This window comes from Ochotona curzoniae, unplaced genomic scaffold (assembly GCF_017591425.1).
Source record: "Ochotona curzoniae isolate NIBS_2020 unplaced genomic scaffold, NIBS_Ocur_1.0 scaffold_4812, whole genome shotgun sequence".
Classification (NCBI taxonomy): domain Eukaryota; kingdom Metazoa; phylum Chordata; class Mammalia; order Lagomorpha; family Ochotonidae; genus Ochotona; species Ochotona curzoniae.
In genome coordinates this window covers 559,361-580,876 of record NW_024467124.1, presented here as the reverse complement: position 1 = coordinate 580,876, position 21,516 = coordinate 559,361, and the positions used below count along the sequence as shown (strand labels likewise).

The window sequence follows — 21,516 nt, the reverse complement described above, 5'->3', positions numbered from 1 at the left end:
GGTGGTGTCTCTATGGCCTTGCTCTAAACATCCCATGGTGGCTATAGGACTGGGACCTGCCCTGGGTGAAGGCAGCTGTCTGTGTGCCAGCAGGTGCTTGCCTGGTTCTGTGCCCTGGTGCCTGCTGTATATGGACTTGCCCCGAGCAGACCTCTGAAGGCACGACCAGCCCTTCATCACCAGTGGCTCCTGCAAGGGACAGTGGCCAAGTCCTCAAGCGGGACCCTATGACTGGGCTAGAACTGAAGGGGTATGCGTGACAGATGTGTTCATGTGACTTGTGAAGAAACTGGGTCTATGTCCACCTCCTCTCTGTGCCCATTCTGAGATGGAGGGATTCTTAGCCCCAGCATGGTGAGCATGCAGCCTCCTCTTTGACCATCCCTCCTTGGCTGTAGTGCGTGGACGCCGTGCGTGAACACACCAGCCACCCATGTAGGAGCAGACACATGTTCCCACTCAGAGGGTGGATGATCAAGGGATGGGACCGCAGCTGCTGTGTTGTGTCTCTCCCTCCTGGGGATCGTGAGGCCATGTTGGACAGGGTGCTCATCCCTGCAGCATAAACATCTATTGTGCTGCTTGCCCGGATGTGGGCACGGAGTAGGGGGTTGCCCACCAGTGAACCAATCCTAGGGGTTTAACTGTTTGAGGATTGTGATGCTCCTAAGATCTGGCCATAATGAGGTTCCAGGATAGTCCTGGACACCCACAGGGTCTGCTCGTGAACAGGGGGCACGAGGCAGCTGCAGAGTATGCTGGGAACTTAGGGGAGATGATGCCCCTTGGGTGGGAGGGGCAGGATGGGGGCTGTGGCATGCATGGCTCTCTGACATAAGCTTACCTCCTCTCTGCATGCTTCTCCAGAGCCGTGTCGGTGTCCTCCATGTCGGAGTTCCAGCGCCTCATGGATGTCTCCCCGTTCCTGCCCGAGAAGGGTCTGCCGCCTGCCAACAGTAAGGAGGACATCACCCCGCCCCTGTCTCCTGATGACCTGAAGTACATTGAGGAGTTCAACACTAAGAGCTGGGACTACACACCCCCCAGGGTTCCAGGCGGGACTGAAAGGCCCCCGGAAGCCTGGGCAGACAGGACCGAGGTGGGACGGGCAGGGCATGAAGCCAGCGCAGAGCCCTTAGCGGACTCGTCTTGGTACCTGACCACAAGCATCACCATGACCACGGACACCATGACCAGCCCCGAGCACTGCCAGAAGCAGCCGCTGCGCAGCCATGTCCTCGCCGAGCAGTCCGGGGTACGCGTGCTGCACAGCCCACCTGCCGTCCGCAGGCTGGATAGCATCATGCAGGGGGGCGGCGAGGGCAGGAGCCAGATGGACCCCGAGGGTCCCTTTCCCACCAGCAACCGAGCCAGAGGGAGCCTGGGTGATGCCAAGGGGGGCCCCCTGGAGCCCATGCTTGGACGTTGGCCTTGTGCTCCCTGCAAACACCCCCGAGACTACAGCCCCCTTGAGAGCCCCCTGTGCGGCCCCCTGGGCTTTGCCTCACCATTGCACAGCCTGGAGATGTCCAAGAACATGAGTGATGACATGAAGGAGGTGGCCTTCTCTGTCAGGAACGCCATCTGCTCCAGCCCTGTTGAGCCTCAAGTCAGGGACACAGCCTGCCAGACCAACGGGTCCCGGACCATGGGCACACAGACCGTCCAGACCATCAGTGTGGGTCTGCAGACTGATGCCCTGAGGGGCGGCGGTGTCACCAGCAGCCCCCATAAGTGTCTCACGCCAAAGACTGGGGGCGGCACCACACCAGTGTCGTCTCCTTCCCGCAGCCTTAGGAGCAGGCAGGTAGCTCCGGCCATCGAGAAGGTGCAGGCCAAGTTTGAACGCACATGCTGCTCCCCCAAGTATGGGTCTCCAAAGCTGCAGCGGAAGCCCTTGCCCAAAGCCGACCCACCCAACAGCAGGACCTCACCGGGCTTGGTCCAGAAAGGGTACAGCGAGTCAGCCTGGGCTCGCTCCACCACCACGAGGGAGAGCCCTGTGCACACCACCATCAACGACGGCCTCTCCAGCCTCTTCAACATCATTGACCACAGCCCCGTGGTGCAGGACCCCTTCCAGAAGGGGGCACGGGCTGGTTCTCGGTCCCGTTCGGCGGAACCCCGAACAGAGCTGGGCCCAGGCCAGGAGACAGGCACCAATTCCCGAGGAAGGTCCCCCAGTCCCCTCGGGGTGGGCACAGAGACCTGCAGGGAGGAAGGGGGAGAGGGCACGCCGGTGAGGCAGGACTTATCTGCTCCCCCTGGCTACACGCTCGCCGAGAACGTGGCCCGGATCCTCAACAGGAAGCTGATGGAGCATGCCTTAAGAGAGGAGGGGAGGCAGCCCAGCCGTGGCCCCCCAAGTCTCAGGGACAGCCACGCAGGAGACGCAGCCGAGCCAGGGCCCATGGAGGTAAATGGCACCCGACCCTACCAACTCTTGTGTTTAGGGGTGGGCATGTGTGGGCACCTGGCTGGGCACTTTGATCGCAAGAAGCATCTCGAGTTGTGGTGAGCCTGGGGTGGTATGGGGACAGGGTTGTCTTGATGGGAGGATGGATTAGGCAAGACCACAGACCCTGGGCACCGCAGAAGTCATCAAGGACAAGATTGGATTTGGGTTCTGGCCTCTGGCCCCAGTGTTGGATCCATATCTGTCTGACTAGGATTTGCACGGTGGGTCATGATTTCCGTGTGTGAGCTGTGCATGTGTGCATGCCTGGTGGGGCTTTGGCGAGCTGCAGATGTAAGTGTGTGCAGCTTAGGAGGCTGAGGAGTGCAGGGACAGGAGCTGAGTACCCATGGGGAGCTGGATCCCAGCCGGCCTCTGCAAAGCAGTGACCCCACATCCTGGGAATCGCTTCCCCTCTCTGTGTGGGTGAATCACCGTAACAGTAAACCCAGGGGAAGCAAGTGGGTAAGCTCAAAACCCTGCCTCTGCACAGGAGGAGGATCCGCCCTGACATTACTCACAAATCAGTCAGCCTTCAACTCTTTTCCAGGACACAACCCCTCCCCACTGGGTACACTTCCCAGCATGCCCCTTTAGCAAACACAGCTCCGATCTCGACCGCTGCAATGAACAAACGAAAAAGTTTGCTGAGCAGGCTGCTGGCGACAGCAGTGAGGGGCCGGTTCCTTGCTCTCTGCACCCCAGAACAAGGGTGTCTGCCCCACCAGTGCGTCTTCTCACCATCTGGAACACCAACAGCCAATACACAGTCTCCAGGCCTGCCCCTCCAGAGGGTCTGAGAAGGGGATGGGGAGCAGTGCTTGCTGCTGCCACTGCCCAGGCAGCCCTGGCCCCAGGACGAGGGGAGGAAGAGGGAGTATGTCTCAAGTTAGAGGACCCACATTTCACAGGGAGAGAAATGTCAGAGTGGTTGGAGGTCCAGTGTGACACACCGAGGAGTATGTTAACCTAGAATACAGGGCTTCAATCTGAAATGTCGAACCAAGTGTAGTTACCAGTGACATGTGGAAATAGACATTCCAGATGGTTCAAGCCAACGCATGTGTCCTGGTAGCACATAGCCTACCTGTCTCAAAGATGTGTGGGAAAAGTGTTGACATGCTTCAAGGTGGGAGGACACTGCTGGCTGGTTGTTCCCAGGCACCCAGTGGTGTCGCCCCCATCCCTTGGGGCCCCTCAGCCAAGTCCTCACTGTTGGGGTGTGGCTATGGGTGTCAGACAAGATCAGCTGGAGTGAGGGCTCAGTGCCACAGCATGAGCTGCACCTGCCTGCAGTGTCCAGTCAGGTCGGCTCCCTGTAACCTCGAGTTCCACATCCCCTGATCTAACCACCTGCAGAATGAAAATACCAGAAGCAAAATGGAGTCAGTACTGAATGAGCACACACAAGTTTTTCTTGCTGTTCTCCCCTAACTAGGTCCCCTGAGCAGTGTTCCCACCTGTTGATGTAACCATCAAACCGGATACTACAAGTCATCTAGAGATGATTTAAAATGTGCAGGAAGATGAGCACAGGTTCTATAAAAATTCGACATCATTTTATATGAGGGATGTAAGCATCTCCAAAATTTGTTATTTTTTTTTTTAAGATGTGCTTATTCTGTTTAAGAGAGAGAAAGACATCTTCCATCCATGGATTGACTCCACATGCCCGCAGTGACCAGGACTGAGCCAAGTGGAGGATGACGGCCAGCGACTCCACCTGGTCTCCTCTGTACATGGCAGGGGTCCAAGCATTCAGGGCACCATTCACTGCCCTCCCTGGCACATTTGTGGGAAGCTGGGTTGGCAGAGTGGCCGTGATTTGAACCAACACTACAGCATATGATGTCAGTGTTATAAGTAGTAGCTTAACCCACTGTGCTACAATGCAGGGTTTTGGATCTGCAGGGGGATTCAATAGATGAATAATCTAAAACCTTTTCTTTCTTTCTTTTTTTTTTTTTACTTATTTATTTGAAAGAGAAGAAAATGGAGTAAGGGGGTGGGGGAGATCTTCGATTGTTAGTTTGCTCTCAAATGGCTGTAACGGCCAGAGTTGGTCCAGGCTGACACAAGGAGCCTGGAACTCCATCCAGGTCTCTCCTGTGGGAGAAGGGACCTAACTACTTAGGCCATCTTCCACTGGCTCCCCAGGAGCTCTAGCAGTGAGTCTGATCAGAAATGATGAGCTGGAACTCAAATCAGTGTTTACGTAGGGGATGCCAGTACTTCGAGCAGTGGCTTCATGCGCTGCCCTGCAACATCAGCTGTGACATTATGAAGAAAAGGGCTGACTGTTGGAATGACACAGCATGACATGGGAACACTTCTATCTGAACAAAGCTCCGCTCTGCCGATGGTGTGCTTGTGACCAAAGGGAGGGTTTGGAAGTAGTGCAGACCATTTGAGAGACCTAGTCCCTGCACCAAGCATTTCCTGTATCTCGATGCCATGGGCCCTTTGTTCCTCTTCTGTTGGGACTTTGGTTGTTCTGGATTCCAGTGGAATTGTTCCTTCTTTGGACTGGGCTAATCTGTTAGGACTTTGGGAGACCCTTCCTGTCTAGTTATGTCACAGTTCTAGATTTTCTTTCCCACGCCACCAGAGCCACACCTGACATGGAGCAGCAGCCTGCTGTGGAATCATTCCCCGATCGTTCCCTCAGATTCCCAGCCCAGCATGACGTGGACACTGGGAACAGCCCCCTTCTCACGTCACTCTCCCTGAAAAAGCCACATAGGCCTTCCTTTGTTCTGATGCTCCAGCTCAGTGGAAGAGGGCAGGGGTGAACAGAACAATCTGGAAACGGAACACTCTTCCCTCCTGTATCTAGGTAGAAAATGGGAGGGGGTTTTTCAGGACAAGCAGCAGGAGCTTTTGATCATGGCAACCCAAACAGGCCAGCCTGTGGCATAGTCTCTATCAGGTATTTCGACCTGTTTGCCGAACGCTGAGTGATAGATCCGAGGCGTGAGGGTGGCCCCAGGAAGTCTGCAATCCGAAAGGCCACACCCATGCTGTGTGGCAGGCCTGTGCGCTGGGGTTCCAAGGTCCCCTCAGGTCTCTGCTGGTGGCCGCCTGGGGTGGGAGTGATGACTCCCCCGCCTCCTCGCCCTCTGGCCTGAAACCTTTGCTGTTCTGTGTAAAAGATTTCCAACCCACTTGCTTTTCTTTTTCTCTGTGCTGTCCAGAACCAAACTGTCTTACTAACTGCCCCGTGGGGACTCTAGCCCTGCCTGCCTCACGCTGTAAGTCTACCTTCCCATTGCTCATCATCCACCATATGGAGAAGTTGCATTGCATAGCTCATGGGCACATTTCACATCCGTCACCGGAGGGTACCCACTGGGGCCCTGGGGCCCTAATCTGACCCCATTGGAGGGCTGACCACTTGTTGTTCAGTGAGGTTTGTAGATTCTAGAGATCTTGTCCAGAGTTCCCCAACCTGGCTTCTCTGGCCTGTGTGTGCTGGCGTGTTGCCAGGGGAAAGTCCATGGCCTGGGACTCATGAGCACACGGCATTTCCTTCTTCACGTGCAGTTGCTGGTGAAGTGCTGCCGACTGCTCCCCTGAAGAGCTCGCGCTTGCCCGCGCATTGGCCACGTGGAAGCAGTGGCTAACTGAAGCACCGACAAGCAGTTTTGCTTACACAGAGCGTGCACAGCACACACTGCTTGCACACACAGAACTAGCACATCTCCTGTGTTTGTATCTGGCTGGTGTTATGTGCCTCGGGGGAGGTGCCATCTGGCCACCACCATGGTGCCCATTAGCCTTGAACTTCCTTTCCTGTGAATCTCCTGGTGGGGCAGGGACAGCATGAGCTCCTCAACCCCATCACTCCACTGCTCCCTCAGAAGTTGGGGGTCCTAAGCTGTGCTGTCTCCACCAGCCACCATCTTGCATCCTCCGCCCTGTTCGTATCCACTCTCTGGAGCAACCCTGCCCATCGGACATCACCATGTTGTCTCCTTCCACCACTGCGATGACTTAATTACCTCTCACCCTGGTCTGTTCGCTGGTTCGTCCATTGCATCTTTCCTTTGGGGTCCTCTTGTGCCATCCATCCAGGCCTGGTTCACAGCCTCGGCTTTGTGTCCAGTGTCACTTGGGTGGGCCCGGCGCTGTGTTTCTCACTCAGCATCCTCATCTCCATTTCGGTGCCTCAGGGAATTCCATGGGTGGGCATCATCGCGGCCTCACATGAAGACTGAGGGCCAGTCATGCAGCATTCTTTGAAAGCAAAAAGAGAAGAAAACATCCCTTCTGTCCAAGTGTTGTGAGGTATCTGTGTTTTCTCTCCTCAGCACAGAATGGCAGGTGTTTCCCCCATCCTGCTCTGTGCAAATGCTGCCACAGGCAAGAGCCACTCAAGAAAACTAGACCTCAATTAGGATTCCTGCCAGCAGCATGCTTCTTCCTGTGTCGTGGGAGTTTGTGTAACCCACTGCCTGTCAATGGGAAATAAACAGTCAACAAATCCACTAACTGATCCAGCTGGATGGAATCGCAGGGCATCCACTGGCTCACTGCAGCCAGACAGACGATTCCAGAAGGCCAGTGACGGGGTGGGAAGCCAAGGAAGAGGCCACAGTCACTTCCCCCTGTCTTTATGTTCCCACCAAATCTGGGAGGAGCTCTGTACACACACCTGTCTCACCGTGTTGCCAAACACTGACCATTGATTCGGTGCCTTCACCTTCATGTCACGCATCATTCTTGAGGAATTCTTTATCACTCATCTTAAGTTGTTCTCCATAAACAACCTAGCCACTCCCATTCTCAAGTCACCCACTGCCCCCTTTGGGTCTGGTGAAGTGTCCTGGGGGTTGGGGAGGGCTGCTGGCCCAAGTAACCCTCTCTTTTCTTGACCCTCCTCAAGGAACTGCCTTGTTCTGCACTAGCTCCATCCCTAGAGCCCTGCTTCTCCAGACCCGAGAGACCAGCAAACCGTCGCCCTCCATCCCGGTGGGCCCCACCGTCCCCCACTGCCTCGCAGTCTCAGTCCCCTGGAGACACGACATCCTTGGAGGAGCATGGTGATGAAGAGGTGCCCGAGGAGAAGCCGCGCCGTGATGCAAGCTTGCATGGATTATCACAGAATAATTCATCGTGATTTGCATAGTCACACCATCGTCATGAACCAACCTCAGCCCCAAAAGAGAGATCTGGGTTTTCTCAAAGTCAAAGAATGTTATTTAAAACAACACAACAAGACTCACAGCTGCTGAATGTTCAGTCTGTGAAACTGAGATGTTTCTAGAATGAAACAGTAAATGTGCCTGTAATAACTTAATTTTTTTCATAGCTCAGAAGACTATTTTTGTCTCCATCTTTTTTTACACTCAATATATTAAATGAAAAGAAGTAACTAAGGTATACATAGATTTAAAAAATAAAAGTTTTAAAAAATGTACATTTTAAGAGATTCTGAACACCATTGCTCTCAGTACTGACTGCCTCTCTGTTAGATTTGCACTGTTACATTTTGCTTGAGTGTATTATTCATGTTGACTGAGCGTGGTGTAGGTTCGTTTTGTCAGTGTTACTATTTTTTAAGAATTTTTTTTTAATGCTTCAAACTGTCTGATTCCGTGAACATTTTGTAGTGAAAAAGCCAAGAAGCCAGTAGACCCAACAGGTGGTCCACAGACTGGAGGAGAAGCTGTCTGACAAGCCGCCAGGGCTCAGACGGGCCTCCAGACCTCACTGGCTGTGTAAGCCACCCTTTCTTCCCCTCCATCACCTGCCCCGGCCTGCACGCATAGATTCAGGTGCATGTTTACCCTGCGCTGTGTCCCCACTCTCACCTCTGTGTGTGTATGTGTGTGTGTGTGTGTGTCACACCATTATCCTCTGTGACTGTCCCTGTCCATCCTCTGACACCTTTGTAAACTGTTGTTAACCAATTAGCTGACTGTGTATGGAGCGTACTCAAAAGAAGTATTTTGTTAAGGGAAATCCCCACCAAACGGTTCCAGGATGCCTAAGTGGGAAGCACACGACAGTGCCTCCATGCCCGTCTGAGGCCACCATGAAGCAGAACAATAAAGCCTTTTGCCAGCCTGCAGCGTGTTCTGGGCTCTCGGGCGTCCCATGCTCTCCGCTTCTCTCCCCAAGGACGGCTGCGGATATCGGAGCTGCGGGCACACGGGAAGTGGATTGGGGCAAAGGCGGCAGCTGCTGGGGTCGGGCAGGGCACGCGCCCAAGCTCAGGGTCAGGTGGCAGTTTTGTGACTCTTTACTAAATCCTGGGACAAGGAAGGAAACTTCACTCTTGTTGGAAAAAAAGCAAAAGCGTGCGTGCACACACACAATGAGGTATGGCCTGAGTGCAAGAAAACTGGTTCTCAACAAATCCAGTGTGCCTGGTCAGGAAGGAGGAAGGGGCTGGTGGAGGAAGCCACCTCCCCCAGCCGTCAGGGTGCAGACGCGTGTCAATGAGTGAGATAGTGGGACTGACCAAAAAATGGTGCCGCCCCCCCCCCCCCAAGAAAGTGCACAACGTGGACTATTTCAAACTTTTAACACTAATGTGTTGCTGGCCCAATAGTCTTAGAGACAACCTCATAGATTAAGTTGCATTGCTAGTATTACCTCCAGTCCATTTAAAAACTTACATATTTTTAGGAAAAAAAAAAGAGCGAGAAAGCGGAAAGTGTTGGTGAGGACTCGGAGCGGTCAGAGCATTGGTGCGCCATCGGTGGGGAAGTGACTGAAGCAGCTGCTGTGGGGGACAGCATGGCCACTCCTCAACAAACGGGTCACCACAGCAGCCGGCGATTCCACTCCAGGTCTGTGCTCCCAAGAACTGCAAGCCAGGGGCTCAGATGTGTAGTAAAATGGGCTGTCCTGCACCATTAAAATGCAAGAATGCACACATTTGTACCATCGACTTTGAACACATTACATGAGATAAACCAGTCACAAAAAGACAGTTATTGGCTGACTTGTGGATCAGATGCCCAGAACTGTACAATTCATAAACACAGAAATTAACATGACAGTTGGCAGGGATGAGGAGGGGATGGGGTGTGGGTGTAGCGTTTCTGTTTGGGATAGTGAGAAAATTTTGGAAATGGGGTGAATATATGCTTATTGGCACTGCGCTTTATATAAGGTGGTTGCAATGGCAGGCTTTGTGTACATCTTACCACAACAGAAACTTTGCATGTAAAAAAATAGGTGTTTTCATGGAACTGCCCAGATGTAACTGATCAGACAATCAGTAATGGTGACCTTGGTCCCATGGTAAATGCCAAAGGACTGTCCGTTGGAGTCGACAACACCGAGAGAAGTGGCTGTGCTCACAGTAAAAAAATATGCTGCTCCTACAGGACCCACTCAGCTCCACATCCCGGCCCTGCCCTCCCCTGCAGGATTCATTCCCACGCAATTCTGCCAAGAGTGGGCAGGAGGCAGCTTCCAAGGAAAAGTGCTTCTTACCAGGAGCTCCAGCATAGCTTGGAACTTTGGTCCCAATGAGGTCATGTGGCAGGCCCTGACAGATTGGCCTGGCAAAGGTGCTGGGAGAGGAGAGAGGGCATACGGGGAGTCCTGAGAGCTACACACCCATGTGACACACAGCAAGGAGCAGCTCTGGCTCATAGTGAGTTTGCTATCTGATTCCAGGCCCCAAAGAATGAGTGACCAAGTGGAGGGGCAGAGATCCTAAGCGCAGCAAGGATTACACTGGGCCTGGAGGGGACAAGCAGCACTTCAGCGTCAGGGAGGGAGAAGTGGGGGAAAGGTTCTGAGTGCGGGTCACTTCAGGCAGCACCAACCGTGAAAGCATTTTCTTGCATGAGCAAAGCCAGTGCCTTGAAAGCTGGGCTGGAGCCGCTCCTGCCAACTCATTTGCTAGGGGCTGGGCATGTGTGTTCTCCTGCCTGTTGTGGGGCCCCTGCGGCTTTCAAAGGCAGGGCAGGGCAGTGACATGTGCGCCCAGGCAGCTCCATGGGGCACGCACAGAGAGAGCAGCTGCCTGTGGGAATTCACATCTCCCTGGGCACCATGAGGGCGCCAGTTGCTTTGATAGCCCAGTGACAGCTGCTCACATGCCAGGCGTGCCTGGTGCCCTGAGAGTTCAACATGGAGCTTGACAGTGGCACTGGCTGTGGTTCGCATTCTGTTTTTTATCTCCTTACCAAGAATCTTCAAACAGACATATATTTAAAAAGAAAACAATGCATGAGTTTCAATTTTTTTGCACCAAAAGCAGTTTTGTTTTGGTCCATGCTCCCACCAATTTTGTAAAATTTCCCTCATATTTTAAAATCATCAATGTTCTATATTCCTTTTTAATCTAATGCATTCCCTTCATCTCTTTTTGGTAGGATGATCTTTGTCATATTTACCCATACCTAATTTTATTTTTGTGAATTTATTCGGGTTGTATGTATTAAAGGTGTATGATGTCACTGGCATGCCGTGAAATAGTTGCGTAGTCAAGCACATTAACATATGCATCATCTCACAGAATCGCACCCCATTTATCCGTGCTACTTTGTTAGCACAACCCAAACACAATACAGTGATAACCACAGTCCTGACGTCATTCATGAATTTCTAGCTGGAGTGAGTTTGACACTGGTGCATCTCCATTTTGTTCGGAAAGCAACTCAAAAGTACAGCAACCGTTTGCTAGTTCCTCATGTATTGACTCACTTAAAACTGTAAAGCACATTCAAAATTTGCCATGTTAGCCATGTCAAAGTGTACAAATTCAGTACTTTTAGCAGCGTTTAATACATTCACCATGTTGTGCAGCCCCTACTCAGAACTGGAACATTGTCCTCAACCTAAAAGAAGCCCCACAGGAACCAAAGAGCACTCGCTCATCTACCTTCTGGTTCTCCACAGCCTAGTCGGGATATTTCATAAGGGTAAACACACACCACGTGGCTTTTGGGGTCTGACTTTCTTTACTTAGCATTAAGTTTTTCAAATGCATCCAGATCATAGCATGCCTTAGTGTTACAGAGGTGATCCCTGGCTAGGCTCGATCCAGGTTCTTGTCTCCACACAAGAAAGAATTCCAGGGCCCGGCGCTGTGGCGCAGTGGTTAAGGTCCTCGCCTTGCACGCCCGGGATCCCATATGGGCGCCGGTTCTATCCTGGACGGAAGATCTTCCTCTCTGTCTCTCCTCTCTGTATATCCGTCTTCCCAATAAAAATAAAATAAAATCTTAAAAAAAAAAAAAAGAATTCCAGAAGAGACACAGACAGCAGTGACTTGGAAAGCAACATTTACCTATAGCCAAAGTGCAAACTCAAGAATAAGTAGGGGCAAGCTCCAGAGAGAACAGCTGATGCTGTCAGTAAGGTTCAGCCTTTTTTTTTTTTTTGTACGGTTTGGAGGCATGGGGTGGTCTCTGAGACAGTGCTCAGTAGAATATTCCAGCAAAGTGGGGCTTGGAGCTGGGCTTGAGTAGCACGCATGTATATGCCCTTTTTGGGGAATCTTGGCATCAGGTGCACATGGGAGTGGGATTTGTCAGCTTTGAGTAATTTCATTCTGACAACCATGCAGGCTGCAGCCATATTGGGTATCTCCAGTGTCACTTCTACTCAGGGGAGTGCCACTCAGCGGCTGAGTCCTACATGGGAGGGGCTGGGGATTGGGTGACATGCATGAGGCAGGGGCACCCGTGAGGCTGCTATGCTTGTGCCAGCCCACTTTGGCTGCTCTGGGCTAGTCACTTCCCTTCCCACATCGTGAATGCTCCACTCCCTTCTGTGGCCAGTAGTACTCCGCCCAAAGGTATAAGAGGTGTGGCTCACCAGGTGATGTTTTGTGTCTACTAAAGAAAACCTCTGGCACTCACTCTGCTTTTCTTTTCTTTTTTTTTTTTTATTTATTTTTATTATTTTTTTTATTGGAAAGGCAGATATACAGAGAGGAGAGACAGAGAGGAAGATCTTCCGTCCGATGATTCACTCCCCAAGTGAGCGCAACGGGCCGATACTATGCCGATCCGAAGCCAGGAGCCTCTTCCAGTTCTTCCATGCGGGTGCAGGGTCCCAAAGCTTTGGGCTGTCCTCGACTGCTTTCCCAGGCCACAGGCAGGGAGCTGGAAGGGAAGCGGGGCTGCCGGGATTAGAACCGGCGCCCATATGGGATCCCGGGCGTGCAAGGCGAGGACCTTTAACCACTTGCGCCACCGCGCTGGGCCCCACTCTGCTTTTCTAAACAAAGAAAAACTCTGGCACTACCTTAGCCCTGGGTATCCTCCTCCAACCTTGCAGAGACCCAGGTCACAATGAGTAACTTGGACGTTGATCTGGCAACCTACGGTGACTGTGGCACATTGGTGCCTTTACTCTTCCTCTGGAGGCCACCAGTAGATGCTGTACTTGCCATGTTCTATGATTGCATCAAGGTCTTTGAACATCAGAAAGTAGGGTGCAAACCCAATGGCATGTATGAGAACTGGATCTGGGAGTGGATTAAGTGAAAGAACTTGGGAAACTCCCTTGGCGAGTCATAGCTCCCGCTGGTGAACATGTGGTCCAGACCTGGGGGTCGGACAAGCTGGGCAAAGCAGCTCCAACAGCTGGCAAATGTGTCAATTGGTAATGGAACAGGGTAGATCAGGCAGGACTGAGCAAACCTTAGCCCACAAGCAAAACTAGAGACCAGGAGGGAGCACAGGTCATGCCGAGCTAGGCTCTTGCACCTACTGGTCTGTGGGAGCCAGGAACGCTAAGCCACAGCGTCCAAGGCAGAGATCGGGATAGGTGAGGGGCTGTGTCAAGCTGAATCAGAGCAACCACTGGCATGCATGTGACCTATGGCTGGGAACAGGTCTGGTTGGGGAGCTAAGGGGACAACCCTAGCTGGGCTGAGGTTCCCACTAAGAGGCACGTGGCCTGGAAGGGGGGCTGCGTTCTGATTGGGAAACGGTTGCAGTCTCCCTTGGCACAAGTGTGGACTGGGATTGGATGCACTGAGCCGGGCCAGACCCCAACACCCTCTGGTGTCCTGGAGGACCGAAATAGATGTGCAATTGACTAGGCAAGGTCTCAACCCCCTACTGAGTCATATGTGAGCCATATGTGGGCATGGACAAACCATGGCTGGGTTGGAACATCCAACAGCAAGGACCAGATTGGGTGGAAGGCCAGTCAGGAAAAGCCACAGTTCCTGCTATGACAGGAGGTGGACTGAGTAAGGCTGGCTCATGGACCCACTGGTAAGCGTGAAACCTGGCATTGGGAGAGGTTCTGATGGAGGAGCCTGGGCAACTCCTCTGGCAGGACACAGACCCGGCAGGTAAGCGCAAGAAACATGATAGGAAACAGCCCAGAACAGGACATGGAAAGTTACCCACTGGCATACATTTGGCATGGGTCGAGGGGAAGACCAGGCTGAATCAGTTCATGTCATCCACTGGCAAATCCAAGCACCAGAATAGTGTGGGTTGAGCCAGGTTCGGTCGCAACAAAGACTAGTGCACAATACAGAATGCCAAGGTGAAGTTGCCTGTACCAGATGTGACCACAGCACCCAACCAGCACGCGTGAGAACCATGAAGGGAGGGGGCAGAGCCAGCAGGGGAATAAGGGAGGGTTCCTTTGGTGGACAGCTGCTCCCGTTGGAGAATGTGGGCAGACCAGACTAGGCAGGGCTACAACACCTGTGGGCCTCATGTGGACTACATCAGGAAAAAACCAGGCTGGAATGACTATTCCTACTGGTGCAAACGAAATTAGAGTGGGTGAGGGTTGTTTGGGCTTAACCACAGCATCAGCTGGCAGAAGCTGGCACTGGGGGCTAATTCCGTCAAGTCAAACCACAGAACTATCTGGAGAGTGCATAAACCGTGAGTGAGAGAGACCTGGGAGGGAAATAGTGAACTCCTCCCTCTTGGGTTCCACGGGAGGGCACAAAAACCAGGACAGGGGCTGGGGTGGAATGGGGTGTGAGACAGACTGGACTACTGCTACACTTACTGGCAAACCAGGGTAGGGGGCGGGCCTGGTGGGGTTATTGTGAGTCGCTCCAACTAGGCTGCAGCTTCCACTGGTTTATGAGAGGGCCGAGTATGTGCTGGGCAGAACCAGGCTGGACTGCAACACCCATTGGTTCCAGTGGAAGTCGGGACTGAAAACAGAACCAACCCAGCAATTGCAACAACCAGCTAATTGGGGCGATGGACTGTCCTGGGTCCTGTACTTGCTAGTACATATAAGAATCTGGTTTGAAAACACCTCAGACAACATTTCTTTGGAGATCTCCCCAATCAAAATGCTGGACTCAGAATCCTATCCAAGAAAAGAGAGAAGACAGAATAGGTCAACCAACCATCTCAGCTATATGTTGGCAGTGAAATACTGGGCAAACAGAGACTCTATGATGGACTATGTCAACCAGTGGATTCTTCGGCGACCTCATCATGCTTGGAGTGGCAAGATTGACAGCGATTCATAACTGTTGAAATATCAAAACTACTCAAGCAAGAACCTCAGAGCATGCCCTACATTCGGGACCTGGGGTGGGTGGGAAATTGGGTGGGCCTTCTCCCTTAATACCCCCCTTTAAACATGAAGGAAACAATATGGAAAAAATACTGGTCTTACCCACTTTCCTGTAGCCCTTGAACCTTTTTACCCTAAATAACTATGTAAAGATTGTCAAAATATAATAACAATAAATATATTTTTTAAAAAGTAGGGTGCATCAGAAGCCAGCGTAGAAAGCCACTGGGGCTCTGACTCATGAACAGGTAGGTCCCTGGAATGGCTTTGGGGATACTTCATCTGTACTGAACTCTGGCTCCCTAGCATCAGTGTGGCACTGAGTGAAATCTGGATTTGAACCCTGGCTCAAATTAAGTAAGGTGGGTCTCGGGCCATCTCCTAATACCTTGACTGAAAACAAGCAGTGACAATACCTCCTTCTCAGGGTTATCACAATGGTTAAATGTGTTGGGTCCCCAGCAGGTGCAAGGAACTCAGATGCAAAGAGCAGCAGTGAACAGAAAGGACAACACTCTGCTACGCTGGAGCTTCCTTACCAGTGCTGGAGATGCAAAGTGAGCAATCCAAATGGGATAGCACAAAGAGTGGCTGGTGTGGACTAGGGTTGGGGAGGTGGTCATGGACACACTGAATGCTAGGAAGTGAAGAAAGCCATTGTGACCAGGTTAAGATGGACAAAGTCCTGGGCAGGGGCATGCAGAGGGGCCTAAGTGGTCCCAGCAAAGGCTCTGGATTTTATTCTCAATAGGATAAAGGCACTAATCAAGCGAGTCACCAAAGAGGTGTTGCATCCTTCAATCACTGTGGTATAAGGAAGAGAAAGACAAGACTTGGGAGACTTCCAGATTCAAGTGTGGATCCAGGGAGGCCCTGACTGTAGCTGGGCTGGCTCTGGGATCAGCTTCAGAAAGGCTATGGGATCGCAGAAGATACACCACTGTGGTCTCTCAGGCTAGACCAGTCTTCCTGCCCATGGCCTTGGGCCAAGAAGAACCTGGCTCCCCACCTCCCTTCAGCTCACAAGACTACTCAAGATTCTCTGGCCTCTTGTGCTTCTGTGCTTTTGTTTTTGTTTAAGGCTAAGTTCCTCTCGCAAAAGGAAGTTAGCAATTCTAAGCTAGTCAACTTGGAATGTAGTGAAAGTAAGTTCCTGATCTTTAGAGATGTTTTGATAAGGAGACAGCTGGGGACTGTGGGAAAGGGGCTGGTGGAGGCAGGCTCGGGTGGAGAAGCTCTCCCTGCTGCCCTGAAGCCGCACTGAGACGAGACAACACAAGATCGCTGGCTGTTTATTTCTCCCAGGCTCAGTTCTGCCTGCTAGACTGTAATAAACCCCTCTGCCCCATTTCTAAAGACCAAAACCTTCTGTAACTTCCTGGGGTGTGCATCAAGTTCAGCATGGCTCCAGGAATCCAAATGAAATCTTGTATTTCCCCTGACCAAGCTGGAATGTCTGTCATTCCTCAGGAGCCTCGGGCGTGCAGCGCCTCCTTGGTCCACCTCTAGACAACATCCTGAAGGGAGTGAAATAAACGCCTTCCTGTGGGTGCGATGATGAAATAGGTGTGCCTGAAAGTTAGACATTTAAAATCTCAAATTTCTAGGATGTGATTCATAAATAGAAATGATCTCGAAAACTGTTTATACTTCTTGAGTCATTTCCAAGGTAGACACAAAGCAACAAATAATTATCAATCATTTCTGGCAGCCAGCGTGCCTTGGTGACATGAGCAGCCACAACAGGCTCCCCCACCTCTCTCTCTTTTTTTAAAGATTTATTTATTTTTATTTGAAAGAGTTACAGAGAGAAGAGACAGACAAATCCTCCATCTGTTTGTTCACTCCTTAGATGGCCAGTAAGGCTAGAGCTGAGCAGGTCAGAAACCAGGAACCAGGAGCTTCTTCTGGGTCTCCCATGGATGCAGTGACCCAAGCCTTTGGGTTAGCCTCTGCTGCTTTCCCAGGCACATTAGTAGGGAGCTGAATTGGAACTGGAGCAGCTGGAACTCGAACCAGTGCCCATGTGGGATGCCAGTGCTGCGGCTGGATGCTAAGCCACTGCCCGGGCCCCTACATCAGCCTTGTCTCACCTGGGTCTGTCCATTTATGGATGGGACTCTGGGCAGGTGCCCTTGCTCTCAGGGTCTTCAAGTTCCATTCGCTAATTTCAGCTTTCTGCTAATGCACACGGAGGGTGGTAACAGATAATGATGCAAGTAATTGGATCCCTGCCACCCATGTACGAGACCTGGATTAAGCTCCTGATTTTGACCTGGATTAAGCTCCTGATTTTGGCCTCGCTCAGGCCTAACTCAGCCACTCTGAACATTTGGGAGCCCTCTATATATCTCTTTTTGTTTATCTGTGTGTCTTCCTCTCAAATTAAATGACAACATTTTCTATAAATCACCAAATTAAAACACAAATGCCATTTCATGTTAACAAGCAGATTAGATAATTTTTTTCTTTTTTTCCTGAAAAACAAAATATTTGGAATAATCACTACTTCTTATTAGCAGTTACTTGCTAACGCATTAACTCATTAAATTTTACATGAAACATCTACCAAATGCATTTTTAGAAACCAAGATTTAAGTCAGAATTACTGAGAAAGAGATTTTCCATCCATTGGTTCACTCCCTAAATGACAGTACAGTCAGAGCTGGGCTGGTCCAAAGCTAGGAGCCAGCAGCTTCTTCCAGGTTTCCCACATGGTTCAAGGACCCAAGACTTTAAGCCATTCTTTTTTCCTTTCTTATGCCATTAGCAGGGAGCTGGACCAGAAGCAGGGCAGCCAGAACTTGAACAAGCACCCATATGGGATATCTATCTATCATCTATCTGTCTATCTGTCTATCTATCTATTTAGAGAGGAGAAGAGACAGAAATATCTTCCATCTGATGATTCACTCCCCAAGTGACCACAGTGGCTTGTGCTGCGCCGATCCAAAGCCAGGAGCTCTTCTGGGCCTCTCCCACGGGTGCAGGGTCCCAAGGCTCTGGGCCATCCTTGACTGCATTCCCAGGCCACAAGCAGGGAGCTGGATGGGAAGCAGGGCCACGGGAATTAGAACCAGTGCCCATATGGGATCCCGGCGCATTCAAGGCGAGGACTTTAGCTGCTCGGCTACTGTGCCGGTCCCCTATACACAGATTAATTTTTTTTTTTTTTAGTTTTAAAAAACTTCAATGTAGTTCATATATACAATTTCAACTATAAATAATTTTCGCTTCTTCCCTCCCTCCTCTCTGCCCCAGAAGCTAGAAGAATTTAAAGTTACACAGTGTTTTCTTTAACAACAACAAAAAAGATTTATTTATTTATTTGAAAGGCAGAGTCACGCACGAGAGAGGGAGAGACGGAGACAGAGAGAGAGAAAGAAGTTCCACCTGTTGGTGAACTCCCCAGGTAGCCACAATGGCCACGCTGAGCCTGCTCAAAGCCAACAGCCAGGAACTTCTGGGTCTCCCATGTGGGTGACGGTTCCCAGAAACTTAAGCCATCGTCTTCTGTCTTTCCTAGGTGCCTTAACATCCGACATGGTCTGTGGTTGGAATCCTGGCTGCTCTACTTCCCATCCAACTCCCTGCTGATGTTCCTGGGAATGTAAGCGAGGACAGCCCAAGGGCTTGGCCCTACACCCACATGAGACACCTGGAAGAAGGTCCTGGCTCCAGACTGGCTCAGTTCTGGCTGTTGCTGCCATTTGGGGAATGGACCAGCAGATGAAAAATCTGTTTAACTCTGCCTTTGAAATAAACAAATAAACCTTAGGAAAAAAAAAAAACCTTCAGAAGTTATCAGCTCCCCTGCCCCACCCCCGACCCAGCGGAGCAAGCCTCTTTGCCCCTGACCCCTGACCCCTGGTGTGCTTTAAAGTCTGTCCCCTCACAAGCAGCCAGGATTCAGTACTGCTGGGAGCAACACGCGGGGGAGCTCGGCTTTCTCATTCTATGAGACAGAGCCACAACAGCACCTGCTTTTAGGGCGGCTGTGGAGATGAATGAGAGTGAGTAAGCAGCCACGGGGCCTGTTGTGGCATCCACAAACACAAGTTATTGCCATCTTAGTTCATTCTCCTGTGAGCAGTCGGTCAAGGTGACTGCCTGGATGTTATAGCTACAGATACTGGAGATCAGAAAGAGGATTGGCTGTCGCAAGACGATACAACAATTAGCAAAGCTGGATTCGCTCCCAGCCTGGGCTGACCAGCCATTTGCAGCTGTCCCCAGACCCACTTGAACTGCCACACTGGCTGCACAGATGGAGCCAGACCCTGGGTTTTCAAAAGACACATTTAGGTGGTCAGGATGGACCTGGGTCCATCTCAGCTCACTTGTTTTCGCTCTGGAGTCTATCAGACTAAATTGTGTCTTGAATTTTGTTGACTTCATTTCATAGAAGGTTGTGAAATACTCTCAAATGGTCTATTTGGCTAGAGTCCTTTTTCAGTGCATTCCAGAAAAGTAATACCAAGTGGCAATGCTTTGTTTTATTAAGATGTTACCATTTCTAAAGAATCATGGCCTGTGAGGTCCTCACATAATTCCTGATGGAGACACTGGCTATACATTACTCATATTTGCAGAATGAAGTGTTGGAGAAGACGGGGAATTTGCTGACACCATGCCTACATCTTGACGTATCATGCTGATGGGGGGGTAAGCAGACAGGCAGGCAGCTGGATTTGTGTTAGCTGGAAGACCCTGCCAGTCACGGGATGTCATCCCAGCACTTGTTAAACAAAATGCTCCTTTTCCTGGGGTGTCCCTGCTTCATCTGGAACCCAGTGAAGGAACCATGAAAATATGGATAGTGAACTTCATGTGGATTTTCTGGAGGTCCCATAAAATTCCCAGATGACTACACCTGTAGAGGTAGCACTCCCTATCTTATAAAAGAGACCAACAGTTCTGGGAGAATCTCTTTCTGTCTGTCTGTCTCTCTCTCTCTCTCTCTCCCCCTCTTTCTCCTCTCTGTCTCTGTGTGTGTCTCCCTCCCTCTCTCTGTCTCTGTCTTTCTCTCCCCTGCCCCCTGCCGTGTCTTTCTTTCTTTGTCTCTCCCTCCTCCCCCCACCGTCTCTCTCATCCTCTCCGTCCCCAGAGTCTATAGATGGACTGGCTGGAGGTGCTGCCTGGAGTATTCCACTCTTCTACCTGCAGGCAGCCCTCTGGCCCACTCATGATGAATCTTCCATTTGCAACAAATCCTCTCTTACTAGTCAAAAAATCCCATTGCTATTTGAGTACCTACGTCAATGCACCAAGAATGCTTGTCTTTGTGTGAGGCAAGAACCACATCAATTTTGGATTTTGCCCCAGCGTGTGACATGCAGCCAATGAGGTTCCCTCGGACAGGAGCTCAGGTTTGCCTTGTCTCCTGAGAGTGTGTGCCTCACTAAGGAGTGGCGTCAGTGCAAAGCCCCAGGTGCCCTCTTCTGCCCCCATCTGGTGCAATGGAGGGAGCAGCTCCAGGGTGGCTGGGGAGCCTACCTTCTCTCACCTCCCTTAGCACCACCCCTCCTCCCTCTCCTGTTTGGACAGAAACAACTGGCCTGTTACTGCCTTGTAGAATGAGATGACCATTTCCAGAATTTTCCCAGTCCCCAGTTAGCATCATGCCCCTGGGCTGCTCCTATGTTGGAGCAGCTGCTATCTTGCTAGGGCAGATGTTGCCCTGATGGGGCAGTGGGTGGGCTGCAGGGTTGTGGGAGAGAAGCCCCAAGAATGCACAAATGATGCTTACATCCCTAATGCCTTCATTCCCCTGCCCACAGGAACCTCACCAACCCCTTCTTGTTGATTCCACCTCGAACCTGAATGAGGTCATTCTCAGACCATACTGATTAAAGCAACAGCTCAAAATAACCAGGCAGAAGCATCTTCCCCCACCCCCACCAACTCCCGAGAACACTGCATACTTAAACATCAAGTCTAAATGGAACGGAATTCTTAAAGCCAGTGAAGATCTTGTCTAAATTTACCCTGACCCACTTAAAGGGAGAAGCCAGAACCAAGGAGATCTTGGCACAAGGAAATTTGGGATACTGACTCAAGAAGCAGATATCCCATAAAGTAGCCAGTGACCACTTGGGAGGTTCAATGCCGTACGCACTTGAAGCTTGTGAGATCTGACAGGGGAGCAGGGCGTGGCCCGTGGCACTCAAGGGGAGGCTATACCGACCACACTTGAGCACAGTGGCTGAGCCAGGAGCACTGCGGGCAGGGCAGTGACGCGCACAGCTGCCAGTGATGCACAGGGAGCCGCTTCGTTGCCTAGCGATACTGACGCACACGTCACCGCGGAGCGTCAGCAGCCGCACATTACTCGGGTATTTCAACAAAACATAAAATGGGATTGAAATCATAGCTCCAGGTGGAAGATGAAGACGCCGCCGCTGGAAATTTGCGCACTGGAGAACATAACCCCTACCTCGGCCTCAGCATTGGAAATGACAGGTTCCCTAACCTCATGCAGAAGAGGGCTTTGTATGGATCTGGGCAGGTGGCACAGCCCAGCAGGTGCTGTGCACTTGCCAGGGAAAGCTGGATGACTTACAGGCTACTTGGATCCA

At 51.3% G+C, this 21,516-nt stretch overlaps 1 protein-coding gene across 3 annotated transcripts in view; it reads left to right on the top strand.

Moving 5' to 3' along the window:
- Positions 1-7,924, top strand: part of MTCL1 (microtubule crosslinking factor 1) — a 123,018-nt gene extending 115,094 nt beyond the window's left edge. For 2 of the 3 annotated variants that reach the window (XM_040970592.1, XM_040970591.1), the window contains 2 exons: positions 868-2,416; positions 5,650-5,756. In XM_040970592.1, coding sequence (XP_040826526.1) covers positions 868-2,416; positions 5,650-5,688 — 1,588 coding nt within the window. In that variant the 3' untranslated portion in view covers positions 5,689-5,756. Of the gene's footprint in view, positions 1-867; positions 2,417-5,649; positions 5,757-7,340 lie in introns of those variants that run through there. The other variant, XM_040970590.1, reaches the window with a different exon arrangement.
- Positions 7,925-21,516: the final 13,592 nt, after the last annotated feature.